This window comes from Ischnura elegans, chromosome 3 (genome assembly GCF_921293095.1).
Source record: "Ischnura elegans chromosome 3, ioIscEleg1.1, whole genome shotgun sequence".
Taxonomy (NCBI): Eukaryota; Metazoa; Arthropoda; class Insecta; order Odonata; family Coenagrionidae; genus Ischnura; species Ischnura elegans.
In genome coordinates this window covers 65,065,315-65,080,249 of record NC_060248.1, presented here as the reverse complement: position 1 = coordinate 65,080,249, position 14,935 = coordinate 65,065,315, and the positions used below count along the sequence as shown (strand labels likewise).

Here is a 14,935-nt window from a genome sequence, read left to right as displayed (position 1 = left end):
AAGTCGAGTGCTTCTAACAAAAATAACGCATTGACCTCATTTGGTAAGTCTTACAAAACTGGCATTCCTAAAATCATGTTACCTTAAACAGATAGTTTCGTGGAATTTTAAACTTTTCATCATTAATTTAGATAGATCGATATGTATATTTTTTCAGATTGTGGCATATCTAGTATAAGTGGAATTTTTAATGAAAACAGTGTTTCAATGGACAAAGTGAGTGATTTAGTCCTCTCTGAAGAGAATGAGATTGAATTTGTATGAGTAAACCTAAATAACAACTGCACAATTATTATTTTATGGAAAATACATCAACTATTATACTCAATCAGTGTTTCTGTGATTCCTATTAATATCCCTAAATCTTGCACTTATTAATCCAATTGTCCAATCCAATCCAAGTAAAATGGACTAAACTTAACAATTTCGTTACCGAAGACCAGAGAATAGAAATTGTGAAGGCAATTGAATCAAATAACTCATCAGGGGTGTACATCTTGCAGTGTGACATGTTTGAAATTAAGGAGGATTTCTTTGAATTAGGTACCTCTTAGAAGTGGTACCATTGGTATATTTGTAGTAAAAAAATTAGTTGCTGGATGCAAATTGCAGTCCACCCAGATTTTATCTAAGTGTGTTTTGTTGCCCTACAAAGAAGATGGACAGTTTTTGTGTGTGCCATATTGTAATATGGAAAGGTGCTGTTGAAATTTTCCTAATTTTGTCCTAATAAAAAGTGTCCTAATTTGTAAAAATAAAAGTTGGGGACCTTCTGAACTGATATTGATTTTTTGTTTTCCACTTTTAACCACTGTAACCTTACTTTGTCCTATAGCATTGATTTTTAATGTATTTAATTTCATTTTGATTTATAGGGAGTTAAAGGTAAAGATTCTACCGGTATCGTATCAAGTGAGAAGGTAAATTAATTTAACTCTCATTCTATAAAAATGAGAAATGCCGGTAAAATATAGCTTTTGTTGGGAAACGGATGGCAGAATTTAAAAGGGCCAACGGTGTATCGTCGGAGATTTGTTGGCCTTGGGTTGGGAATACGAAGGCCCGACTGTAATGCTCTGTTGGCCCATCGTTGGGGAATCGTTGGTTGGGATACGGTTGGCGAGGTGGCCAAATCATACCATGGGCCAACCGCTGTGTCCCACCATCTGCCAACAGAGGGCCAACCAAAAATGTTACTTGGGAGAGGCTCGGAGACCTCATATTTTGTAATATTTATAATGTTAATATCTGACAATGAGTAAGCCCATAAATATAAAACTGGAGCAGTGAAACCAAAAATTTTATAATACCTTAATAACATCGTTGTAGCAGTCTGAGCCACGGCTGTTGAAGGTGGATATGTTGATTATAAGTTGGTGTTATGGACAGCACCTCATTCGTTTATGTAATTAGAACAATTGTGATGTTTTCTAATGTCCGCTATGCTTTTATTTTTAATAACTTCATCTATTTCTTCGTAGGTACCGGAAAATTCCCTGTATAGGATTGCCTATGCTTGTATTGTAAGGTGAATATAACTTTTGCTCGCTGCTTGGAGATTTCTATGAACATCTTTTGCACCAAAATAGTGTTATTTTCAACGTGAGAACTCCCGTTAATCTACAGCTGATAATCACAGTGCCACTGATTGTAATGCACAAAGTTTGACAAGGTTGAAAAATATTGGCCAAGAGTTGTAACTATCAGTGTTCGATCGTGATTGAATTGTAAACAGTGCTATTACACTATCGATACATGTCTGACAGAAAAGTAAAAATCTTTAGTGACGTGTTCACCTGCATTGTTTACCATAGGTATGCATTTTCACGATCAAGCTTTCAAGATCAAAGTTGTGTCTGAAGTTTGTTTTTCTAGAATATCAACCACATCAATCACTAGCAGTGAAAAAAGTCACCTGTGCCGCTTGCAATTTAAGGCTATAATTCGGTGAATAAATATTAGTTTTCATCATAACAATATTTGTGATTGTAAGTTGTACGTGAAGAATATAAGAATAGTAGTTACTTCCAGTTTTAGTGATTGTATTTGCCTATTTCCCATTATTTTTAATAGTGTGAGCTTCTATATCGTTCGTGGATTTTTCCTGAATTATTGAAATACGTTGTAGCTTGTGTATGCGTTGGCAGCTGAACCGATTCACAATCTCACATGTGAACTGTGTGCAGACTGTTTTGCTGTGAATTTGTATATGTTGAACCAAGGAAATGGTGACACCCTGTCACACTACCATGAAATAAGAGTCTCTTTAAACAATAAGTGCATGCCTTGTGTTTCCTTAACTGTCTGCTGCTTTTCATACTTAACGGCCTAAAAGTTATTTTTCATTATTATAGAAAGTGCTTTTCTTGTGCTCTCTGAATTGGCATTAGCTTTCCCAACCCCGCTACTTAACCAAAAAGAATGCAGAGCAACAGATTATTTGTTATTTCACAGGAGTTAAGTATTTTTATCAGTGATTTAAGGCTCTCCAGCTAAGCATTTGTAATGGATTTCAGCAGGAAGAGAATGGGACCACCGTAGGACAGATAGGACCACCTCCTCCGCTAATGCGGCATTGCCAAATTCAACAGCACGGCTCGTAAGCCTGAGAAGGCATTGCCCGAAGCAGTCCTGGGCTAACAGCGCTCTAACTTGGGTGATTCAAGCGTGCCTACTCAACCCATAAGTGAGTCCACCAATGATTTTTAATTGAGTAGGTGATCTTTTTATGGTATACAGTTCATATTTCACTTCAATAATCTCACCAAAAAGAGTCATTCATGCCATCACTACTCTGCTGAACTCCCTTATTGCAAAGGTATGGGCTATTGACCATGTTAAAACTTAAACATATTATAGTTGATGCATCTAAAGACATGTTGGTATGTATATAATTCTTGAGGCCATCAACAGCTATTTCAACCACTAAACCTTTAATTTTGGTACTTTCTGTAGAACCCTTGCATATCTACAAGTGTGTCTAGTAATCTGTTTTGACCCAAACATAAAACTAGATGCATATGGAATGAATGGAGTGGTACATGGTTAGAATATGTACTAAAGCATGGTACATCCCAATAAAGCGGGAAAATTGAGGTATTCATGCATAATTAAACCGATCTTTATCCTCCAATATTACAAGCTTCTTTGCGTCATGATTTTCCACCGACATATAGCAATAATTTGCCATAGCAAATTCCATGAGGGTAATGGCATCAATATCAGGTATACTATTCAAACGAGCGGCATTATTCGAGCTTGTTGGAATCATCCATTCTTCTGATAACTGAATTACATATATGAGGTAAAACCCTTGTACTTTATTATACCAATGTCGCATTATTAATATCCCAAGTAGTAATCGTGGCACAATAGCAATAGGAAAACTTGCCCAAGAATAACAGAACATGAACAAGTGACGATGAGCAGCTAAATACTCCCTCAAAACAATGTTTACAACATGCACTCAGCATATTTCCCTACTCCCTACCAGTTTATGCACACGTGACATCATGCCTGGCCTTGGAAAAGCTCATGTGTCTTTGTGCAGAGGTCGGCTCAGAGAAATTTTGCTTGAATTTTAAAGTCAATTTTTTTATTTCTTTTTTGATGATGAATGGAGAAACTTATAGGAATTTTCACTAGATAATACCTATATCCATGTTACCTGTTCAAAATGATTATTATTGCAATTGACGATACATGCAATTTCCCTATTTAATGAAATTATTATGAATTAGCGAAAATGGGGTCAAAAATGCTTCGAAATCACAATTTTCATGATATATTTCACCAAAATTTTACCGCAATCGATGCCAATGACTTTAGGTAAAATTCTGGGGGGATACTTCTAAATTTAGAAACAAGAGGGCAAAATTAGGCACCTTAAGCCTATTCATTTTAATGGAACAGAATATATTCCAAAGTAGTTAACACTGTTAAGAGGAGAAATGGCTTAATTGAGAAGAGAGTTAATACCATGAATAAAAAGCAGTTGCCAACTTAATGAATACACATTACTCCATTAGATACTTATTACAAGCATTCAGAAGTAGGTACTACATAGGTATGGAATGTTTGTAATTTATTCTTTCAATTTCACTTTCAATCCTTCGGGACTTAAGATGGAGATTATGAGAGCCACATTGGGGTGGTATGTCATCCCATAGCACAGAGTAGATATATACAGAGGGGACATTAGGTGGCTGTACCATAGGTTTCTCTGTAATGAAAAATCGCACGGCGGCCATATTGAAAATAAGTAAAATAATGCGGTAAATTCAAACCAAATAGTGCTAACGACTTACCATCCACCGAAAAAAGAGGTTTTAAAATTCAAAGTAGCCTAATTATTTCTTTACTAATAATGGTAAAGCAAGGAACTGCCAAATCGCACGCACAAATCCGGCAGTTATTATGTAAATAACTGACAGTCTTGTTTTCTAAATCCGACCGACGACATCGAATCACCCATTCCTTGGACCTGCGCCAACACCACAAGTTCTTATTAAACTTTTTCGACAGTTTCATTTCGCATGCAAAATAATACTCGAATGTAAGTTTAGTTTCTTCGATCAGCAATGTAACTCAGAAAAAATATGAAATTACTTACCTCACAGAGTCTTTAGGGAAACTGAAAAAACTCAACTTTGCTTCCGTCATGCCCGCATTGTTTTTGCAGTGACTGGCTGAACACCAAGCAAAATCTTTTCTTCTAGTCTTATTTTCCACGTTTCTTTAAAACACTAGCACACTACGTGAAATCATTGAAGAGTGGAGGAATAAAAAATATTTGTGCGACAACACTCCGCGCCAAGCGCGAATGATAGCAACGATAGCAACCAAATAGCAACTCAAGCCACGTTTCCTTATTTAGAACATGGTGAAATGCGCAATGAGCTGATTACCGCCTTCAGCCGTTTTGTCCTCTCTGTATATCCCTACTCTGTGCCCATAGTGTTTGGATGCAAGACAAGTATTTACATTTCAATGGTCCATTATAACGAGTAAGAAAGTATCACATTAGCAGCATCCAGAAATTTTAACTTCCCTAACTCATCAAAGGTAAGATGGCTAATGTTACCTTTGTTACCCCATACTGGTCTGGGAAATTTCTATTCAGGTCCATCCCGTGTGCATTTTCTCGACCCAAACTACCATCTTTGTCTCCTGAAAAGTATAATGTCAATGAATTAGCATGATCAGACATGAAAAAAACCGTTACTATGTTTATCAACATAGATTACATGAGATCCTAGGTTTACAAGAGAATGAATTAATAATTTTATTCAACAAATGCCAATGTCTTGTATTAATATAAATACATTTTGCCTTATCTAACTCACATTAATTTCATCTCAACATAAAATACAAAGTGAGACAAGTTGGTATTACACTTCATTTACGGAAAACTTTGGATCACAACTCTACTACACTTGAAAACCTGTGTATTAACTCACTTGTTGCCACTGAGGCTTCACCACACTCCCACATTTGCCAATGATATTAGAGTAGATTTACATACACACGTGGAAAATTTTCATAGAATTCAGCCTCATGACTACATTAACGATAAAAAATAAATACCTGAAATATGTTTGAGATAGAAAAGAAGCTAGTATGTTTCAAAACCATCCATTTCATGACAATCTCGCTTTCAAGTTAACAGCTGTATTCTAGTAATGTACTGGAAAACTGCCAAACCACTGTTCACCACTTCATGTATAACCAGCAAAAGGTAAGATATAACAACCTAACATTGACCTTCATAAGTAGCATTTCAATCCCACCTTGTGAGTGGAGGTGAAATTCATGTGAATTTTCCATGAGATAAAATTCCTCAGGTATGGGAAACGAACCATAGACCTCTGGCTTTTCAGGTCACTGCGCAGACCACTATATTATCCAGGTTCCTGACTTCCCATGGCCATTGTACCGAGGCTCATGGTACTAGATGTCTTCCCCTTACGCTCAATCCAAAATGGCAATGCAAGGGAGAGGGACCTGGATATAAAAAACTCCATTGAGGACATATCAATATCCTTATATGCTTGACCTACATATTTAAAGAAAGTTTTTTGTCTCCAATTTATTCTATAACAACATCTTGTGTTTTTGGAACAAATAAAAATTATTTCAAATTTCACATGGATTTTACTGACGATTACTTTATGCTTCAATTAATTGAAGATTTATAAATCAATTAAATATAGTACCCTAGTTTATACGAACAACATTATTACGAAGACCTTGTTATTACGAAGCAAATCGTTGGTCCCGACGAAAAGGCCTATCCAAGCTATAGTAAAAGAAACTTTACTATGAAATTTTCGTTTTTACGAAATTACGAACCTCAGTCCCGGTCCTGGCGGTTACAAAATGAACTTTATTGCGAAGTTCTACGAATAAGCAATGGCATTTAGGTGGATATTCACTACGCCAAGTTTTAATAATCCCGCCACGTTTATGTTCTCCTCGTGTACTGTGACCAAGAGCGTCAATTATGGTTCTTTCTTCACCATACACGCAACGCCATATAATAAGCTTCATTCCTGAGGAATCATGGTGACCGACTCTTTACAGCTTGTAAATTTGATGTACAATCAGTCCTCTTCCTACGCACATTCGATTTACGAACTTTCAGAGATACCAGCATTCAAAAACTTCAAAATTTAACATAACAACTTTACGCTTTCCCTTTCTTACCTGGCAACGCTGCCCCTACCTAGAACCAAAATATGGATTTGGCGCCTTTTTATTTGGCCTTTGCTACGTGGTGCGGCGTAGAGGAACTCGCAATCTGGGCATACTCTGAGCAAAGAATCAATGAATCCGATGTGAAGTTAGGAACTGTACAGCGTTTCGCCCGTTCTTCCTTGCCGCGGAGAGCTATTTTTTTCGGCTCCGTCTGCGTTGCACGCCCAGCTAGATCAGTTCGTCACAATCGTGAGTTAGCGCACAATTGTTATGCAGTGTTGCATTTTCAGGATAACCGCAGTCCTCGATGCCTTGCATACAGTCTGGCCGGCGAGAGTTGTCCGATGACGGCACAATAGGAGAGCGGAGACCCTTGTGCCAGCACAGTTTGCAGCCAATTGCCGTACCCCACACGCATACGGAGCACCGAAATAAGCCTGAACCACTAACACATGCCCTTTCTTCGAATCACGAAAACAAGTGATTCTTCCTCTGGGTCCTTCACGCTCGTCGTCCCTTTTGGCTCCTTTCTTCTCAGAGCTCTTTGTAGGCGTTTCCCTTTCTTACCTGGCAACGCTGCCCCTACCTAGACCATTCTGCGTGTCATCGGAGAACTCTCGGCGGCCGGACCGTAGGTTTATCAACTTAGGAACAAGGTATTGGAACGCATCTAGTTCGTATATCGGACTTACTGTATTCGGGAATATATCAACCCTCGATTACGTCATGCCGCATTCTTCTGTTGAGAAACTGAAACGAATTTTCCTGTTTATAAATATTTCAGCGAAATTTAATCGCGTTTACCATATTCCATATCATATATCGTTTTTTTTCGACGATTCTTAAAAGAAACGTTCACACGAACTTCGTCATTACGAACCTCCGGTTTTACGGTCCCGTGAACTTCGTAACAACGAGGGTCTATCGTACTTTGCATAGGAACTAGTAGCAGATCCAGGATAGGGACAAGGGGGAGCTAAGTGGGAGTTAAAATTCCACCAGTAGTGGGGGTCGGAAAAAAATACATTTCTATCCAGTGTAAATTGGATACCCAAGGTCGGGGGCTATAGCTCCCTTAAACCCCCCCCCCCCACTCAATAGATCCACCACTGATAGGAACTCTAAAGATTCTAAAAAAATCCTCTCCCCTCTAATATATTCATCCCTAATGTATCAACTCTCTGTAATATAGAACCAGAAAATTGCAATTTACAGAAATTCTGTTCATAAATACCTACATTGATTGGCTTAAGTCATTTAAGGGTCTTAACCTTTATTGAGTGTCATATGATACATGCATTACTCATGGAATTCACACATTTCTAAGAGTGAAAAACTGTAGGTATCTTACCTTCTTTTGCCATTTCATAACCATCAGGATTCATGGATGGCATAAAATGAATTCTAATAGAATCCACTAAATATGTGGCCCTATTTCCATCAGCTCCTGATGTCTTGTAATTCTCGCAAAGGTATTTTGCCAGCAGAAGCAGCATTTCTCTTCCAACAACCTCATTGCCATGCATGTTGGCTATGTATTTGAACTCAGGCTCACCTGTACCGGGCATTGATACATCAGTACAGTTAGAAATAATGCTGTGGCCATTTCTACACTCAATTTTTCATGCATGCCCATACAAGGGCAGATCCAGGATTTTTTCAGGGGGGGCACTAGGGTCTGACCGGCAAATGGTACTCTCATATTTAGGATTAAAAAGTACATGCATCAATTACTATACAAAATATACCCTTAATTTTAAAATAAAAGTTATTAATACGGAAATATTGATAACTTTTATATTGTAATATAAAATTTATTGATATTTTTGCTAAAAATTTCATCTATATTTTAAGCGTCTGGAGGGGGCATGCCCCCCCCACTAAATCTGCCTAAATGTGCCCATACACAGGCAAGGGACAGACTGTGACTTGCCTCACAGGTAAAAAATAAAAATGCATGGAGCTATTTTTGAAAGTTGTGTAAATGAAGAAATATTTTAAGTACCGTATTTATCCGAATATAGTCCCCCCCCCCCTAATTTTGAGGCTACGGTTTTGGGAAAAATGGTTAAAGTTAAAAAAATGGGTTTGAATATAGTCCCCCCCTTTACTTTTACCACAGGCATTTATGGAAAAAAAGGGGGGGACTATATTCAGACATAAACGGTAAGTTACTGTTACATAAGCTTAATCTCCCTTTCCAGTTTCAGACTACTGTGTGACCCACCAGTGGGTCATGGGTATACTCTGCAGTGGGACCCAACAGAGGGTCAAGAATAGGTTCATCATCCAGGCACTGCCTGTAGGTGGCACCTCACTTGGTAGCCATCTGCCATTGGGAGTGGGTGGAAGGGAAGGGTAGGTACATGGGGGTGTAACTGCTCAGGTTGACTGCAGCTAAGGTCTACACTATGCACCCTTTATTGTGAGGCCCTCTAAGCACAACACCTTGACATTGGCCCACTGCCAGGACTCAGCACTGTAAGTATCTAGGCCTTCGTAATATGAGCATTAAACTGAGGCCAGTGCCTGGGAGCATCACCCAGGTGGAACAGATCCCATTACATATTTCAATTTTAGTTGCCAAACTCCATTCAGATTGATATCAGGGCATGGGATCACGTAGCACACTGGATGCACATAAAATAGCAAACTAAAAGGTTTTTAACCATGATTTGATGCTTTCCTGGTGAATAATATGGGTAAACTCTTCTCAGGAATCCCATTGGGTAAAATTATCCATATGAGCAGCCCTGAGGATGTGCCCTGAAACAATGGCTAATGCGGATAATTTAACCCGGTGGGAATCCCAAGAAGAGTTTACCCAGGTTTTTAACTGATCACAATTGATGGGCAAATTGCAGATGATCCGCCATTTTCACGGTGCCACCCATTCTGACAACGGTGTGACCAACAATTTGCTTTTATGGTAAATCAGTTTCTTTCGGGGCAGTTATATAAAATAAGTTTCTTCCTGGGCAGTATGACCAGAAGTTATATGCGACCCACGACTGTGTTCTTGTCACATCACATTGATTACCATAAACATTTCAGACACACTAACTTTTATGTCTCTAACTTCTCATTTTGCAAATTTGTTAGAGCAGCAAAATAAAGGAAAATTGCTGTTGAGCAGGAAGGAAGTCAGGAGTGTCCCACTAGTGGGTCACACCACAGAAAATGTGTTAACACTTTCCAATCAAAAAATGTTCACAATAGCTCCAGGGCTCTCCACAGGGAAAGATTTTTCATTCCAGACAGCATTAAAAATATTAATTGGAGTAGAGCCCTACAAGCATTTTCAGTGTGGTATCATTTATCTTTACAATATTCTCAATTTTATGCCCATAATTTCACTTGTATCAGTGGAGGGTCCTCACACCTTCCACTTCTTCAAACCTAAATTATGGCCCTCAGGAAAATATTGCATGGGCAACCATGAATGGCTGAGAGGAATTCAGTTAATTCTAAATGACTTCAGCATATGAAAAAAATATTAATTGAAAGAATAAGTTATCCTCAAAAACCCTTCTCATATAATTAAATTCAAAGTGGGAAAAGTAAAAAAAATTCTACCACCATTTTTACAGAATGTTGGCACAAAAAGTTTTTCTTAAGGATTTCATGATGAGGGTTTCAAATATAAGTGAGAAAATAGAGTTTAAAAGAAATATGGAGTTGAGTTTGAAATTACTACAAATAAACTAGTTGATGACCAGCAGTTTTAGTAATATTCATGATAAATATGTTCTCACTTTATGTTAAAAATGGAAAATAAAATAATTTCAACACAAGATATGTTATTTAGACCTAGAAATTTCAAGCAATGCTTCTTGAGATAAGTTTTATAAGACTTTTTTTTACCTGATGCCTATAATGTAATTTTCAATAATGAGTGCCCACATGAGGTAGATACATAGATGAAATATAGAATCTTAGCTATATGATTAATTTTAAAATAATTAACTGCAGTAGTGATTCTCACCAGGCTCATGTACCCCAGGGTTATCAGATATTTCTAGGACCCACAGTTCTCGACCTCTCACACTGGTTCCCGCTGAATAAAGGCGAGTGATGTTAGGATAGTTTCCAGCCAAGTTTTTTAGAAACATAGTCAACTTATCATAGTTATGATGCTCATACACAGGAGGGAATAAGAAACCATCCACTCTTTGGATGCTGTGATTCTCTTGTTTTTGCAATTCTTCTTTCACATACTGCCCAAAATGTGGTTCATCTAAGGAGAGCAAATTACAATTATTTTAATAAGTTATCTATGTTATCAGGACTTAATGATTAAATATGATTTAAAATTCCTTCACTTATTACACCCTTGAAAATTTTACAGCAAATTCCTGAAATTTTTGAACAATTTTTCTAGGGAAGGTCATAAGTTAACTCCATTAAATATAACAACACTACTCAAGTTTTCCTGCTCTCTACAGTATTTTCAGCATTTAAACTCTTGATATAAATAAAAAATCTGACCACCTACATCTTTAATGAAAGAAATATGACCTAGTGATGGTAAGGAAATGGATAATAAGAGCAATAGAAATACACAGTTGAGACTGATCAAGCGACTGTAGTGTGATAAAAGGTTGCTTCTAATGCCAAACTTAGAGATCACTATCATTCAAATAAATGATACTTTAATACACCAGGTTTCCATTCAGCTAAATGCATCTAAAAAAGATGAGCTATTCTTCACTAAATCAATTTAAACTTTGCTAACATTCTAGGCAATGAAACAAATCTGCTCCAAGTATTGATACTCAAATTTTTAATTTTCCAAATGGCTTCAATAATACAATTATATAAAAATAAATGAGATTCCATCATTTCCACACTCAACTATACAGAAAAAGTGTACATTTATGAGGAACAAAAGAGCTACTACCAAGTACCTATCACAATTACATAAGTTACATTTAAGAAATGCTTTATTACAACAAGTAAATATGTACTAAATTGTTAAGGCTTAATACCTAATGGACACATTAAAATTTAATCTCAAAGAGGAGGCATTAGTAGCCTTGAAAAATGATGACCAGTATGATTTATAAATGCATCATAGATATGGATACCTACTGGAATAAGTTGCAGGCTTTTAGCTTTTTCCACATCTAAATATCTTGTGATGATAAAACAAGAGGTAGTAGGAATTATACAAATTTCACACACCATAATGATTCATGATCACATCTGGTGAAAAATACAGTCCATAAATACGAGTATTACCTAAAATCAAGCAAATATGTGATGCAGGATGATCATATCAAACTGTCATACATTCTCATAGAACCCAGTGCAATAACAATAAATGACAGACAAAAGAAAGTTATCAATGGCTAGTCTGTTGGTTGCACAGAATATCATAAGAAACACTTCATCATAGATATAATAATTCAGGAGGTTACATGATTACAAAACATCTCTTTCCATCTTCATCAACAAAATTTTATGAAATGTTAACAACCAATGGTGAACTTGATTTTTGCCTACCTCAACATGAAACAAATTTTAAAGCTCTACCCCAGCACCGTGTAAAATAAATTTGTGATGCAAAAATGCTGAAAAAAATCATTTAAGTCTAAACGCTAACCCATAAAAAAATTCAGAAAATGCCACTTTAAAAGTGATGAGCAAAACCTGGATGTTATTAAGCATCAATGACGATGATGCCAATTGAATGGAAGACTGCATCGTTTTCAAAAAGACCTTGGAAAAAATGGGACATTATGAAAGGGATGTAAAGTCATTCTCTCAAAAATTGAAGCATAATATACGATCACTGAGCATAAATGAGATCAAGCCACTCATTTTTTTCTATTCCACTATGCAATTCCAGAACCACTATTTCTGCATTATTCAAACAAAATAACAACAGGAACTCAATGGCACAAGAAAATTTATTCAATGACTACTTCTTTCCAGCTGAATCAGTCAGCACAGAGAATAATGACGCTCAGAGGCTAGGAAAAACCAAGTGAATGCTCATGCCCTTACTCTAAATTCCAAGTGGCCATGAAAGTATAAAATTCCAGTTATTGGATAAGTTTCTCACTAATTTTGAAAATTATACCGACGAAATTATGAAGCAAAAACTACAACTACAAAAAACAAAAATCCTGATCTATGAATGCTTTAATAACCTAAATATGCAGTGGAGAGGAGGAATTGCAATAACAAACTGACAAAAATTTTGACAATGACATGAAAACACATTGGCATAAAAAACTAGTGTGCATATCACAATGAATAGAAAAAAGCATGCAATATTATTTTCCTTATAAAGGTATGTATGCATTGGATGACATATTTTTCTCCCTCTTGCACAGCTGATGAACAATACTGTTTTAATTTTTTTAACATATTCTAAACAAATCATAAAGCAGCAAGGAATCTCACAAAATGAGTTATTCAGGTTGAATAGAAAGTAGGTGTGATGCATTGCAGAGTGAGCTGACAATTCTATTTTCAAAATGCTTCGCCGACTTCATTTTTTCCACTGTTATCTTTCACAAGGACAGGGAAAATATTGACACTTCAATTTCATGAACTAGCAGTAACTCAACACTTGCTATTTCAAACAAGGATTTCCCAAGTGATGTCATGCGTTGAACATTGAAGGATGCTATCAACCTACAGGAATAAGGGAACTTTTTCAGAGATAACTACTACAAAGAGTTAAAAGGAATTACTTCATGAAATATCATATTTCTGTAACATGAAACTACTAAAACAAATTATTTTGATAATGCCATAACTAAGAATTCATTCAATGATGAACATAATGCATAGATAAGCACTAAAACATATATGAGAAATTGCTTGGGCATTTCATATCCACTGACAGGTTTTCCATTAGAGGAGAAGAGAGCTCCAACCACTACTCAAAGGACATAGATTTTCACTTTTTTAAACCTAAAGGTTGATTTGTATAGGTGAGGGTAGAGCCAGGCCAGAGTAAGCCTCACAAATGTGAATTTCTCACATTCATGGTTGGAAGGCAAGTTCCTTTCCCCAGGCCACCTTGCCTTCTGAGGATTTTGTTTAAGTGCCTGGAGGATTCATGCAGGCATATCAATTTAAAAGAGCTATCAACAATAGCAGGAAACTGAATAAAGCAACCAATATGTACTTCATACGACTCAGAACTTCATATGATATCAAAATGTATGCAAAATAGGAAATACTCTTCATATCCTAATTGATTTTTTAAGGATATTTTCAACTATTGGACTTCTGATTTTTGCCAACTCTCAATAACTACAGTAACCTCTCTCAGCATTCACTAACAGAATATCTCATTACTACTTACTATTCAACTCAAGAAAAAAAGAAAGATGTTAAAAATCGTGAAGTTTGGAGAAAAGATAGACTCAAGCTACCAGGGAAACTGGATCTATGAAAAATTATGCTACAACCTACAGCCAATATTGAGCTATAACTTTGGTTATGATTCTCCATCAATTCTAGCTATTTATCTTCGAATATTTCCCTTGTAATTAGACTTAAAAGCACCATTTTCACAATATGTCAGAGTCATAATTTTTCAAGAATTTTAGGTGTTAAAAGTATATATCTAGCTATCAATCTAGGGTCTTCAATTTTCATGAACTTGGGAGAATAAGGCTAACAGTCCATGAGTGAAGTCGCAGCTACACGAAAAATATCCAATGGGTGTAAATATTATTATTATTATAAACATTGAAATATATACTAATAAGACTATAAGGTCTACTCTTGCTATTTATGCGGGAGACCAACCAAAGTTACGCAGAAGTTGCATGTTGACATAATTGTCAATATCCTGCGGGTGCATTGCACTACTTCTTTCACCAAAGCTACATTAAAATTTTACATTTAAAGCTTTATTGAAATTCCTCTATGTTTCAAATTATGTGAAAATTGAAGTTCTCTAAAAATATAGATGAAGTGGTACTTCACTCAATTCACCCGATGAGTAGCCACTAATAATTCACATTAAAAATGAGAAACTGCACTAGACAGCCAGTAGTGACAAATTTCAACAAAGTAAAACAACAGAATTGAACACTACATCATGGGAGTGATCCACAAGCCAACATTTTTTTCATTTTCCTTCATTGCCATTAATTGTATAGTTGCTGATGCTAACTATTCCTGAAGATAAGTCATTAGGCAGACACAACACGCTAGGTAAAACTCTATAGAAATGCTGGCATACTTTTATAAAAAGCTGGTAAAATACTAT

The 14,935-nt window shown here is 36.3% G+C and overlaps 1 protein-coding gene across 1 annotated transcript in view; it reads right to left on the bottom strand.

The window, feature by feature from the left end:
- LOC124155937 (carboxypeptidase D) overlaps nucleotides 1-14,935 on the bottom strand; it is a 64,081-nt gene that overhangs the window by 25,927 nt on the left and 23,219 nt on the right. The window contains exons 7-9 of the mRNA XM_046530168.1: nucleotides 10,682-10,933; nucleotides 8,048-8,251; nucleotides 5,084-5,169 (exon numbers count right to left, since the gene is read on the bottom strand). Of these exons, the coding sequence (XP_046386124.1) occupies nucleotides 5,084-5,169; nucleotides 8,048-8,251; nucleotides 10,682-10,933 (542 nt within the window). The remainder of the gene's footprint in view (nucleotides 1-5,083; nucleotides 5,170-8,047; nucleotides 8,252-10,681; nucleotides 10,934-14,935) is intronic.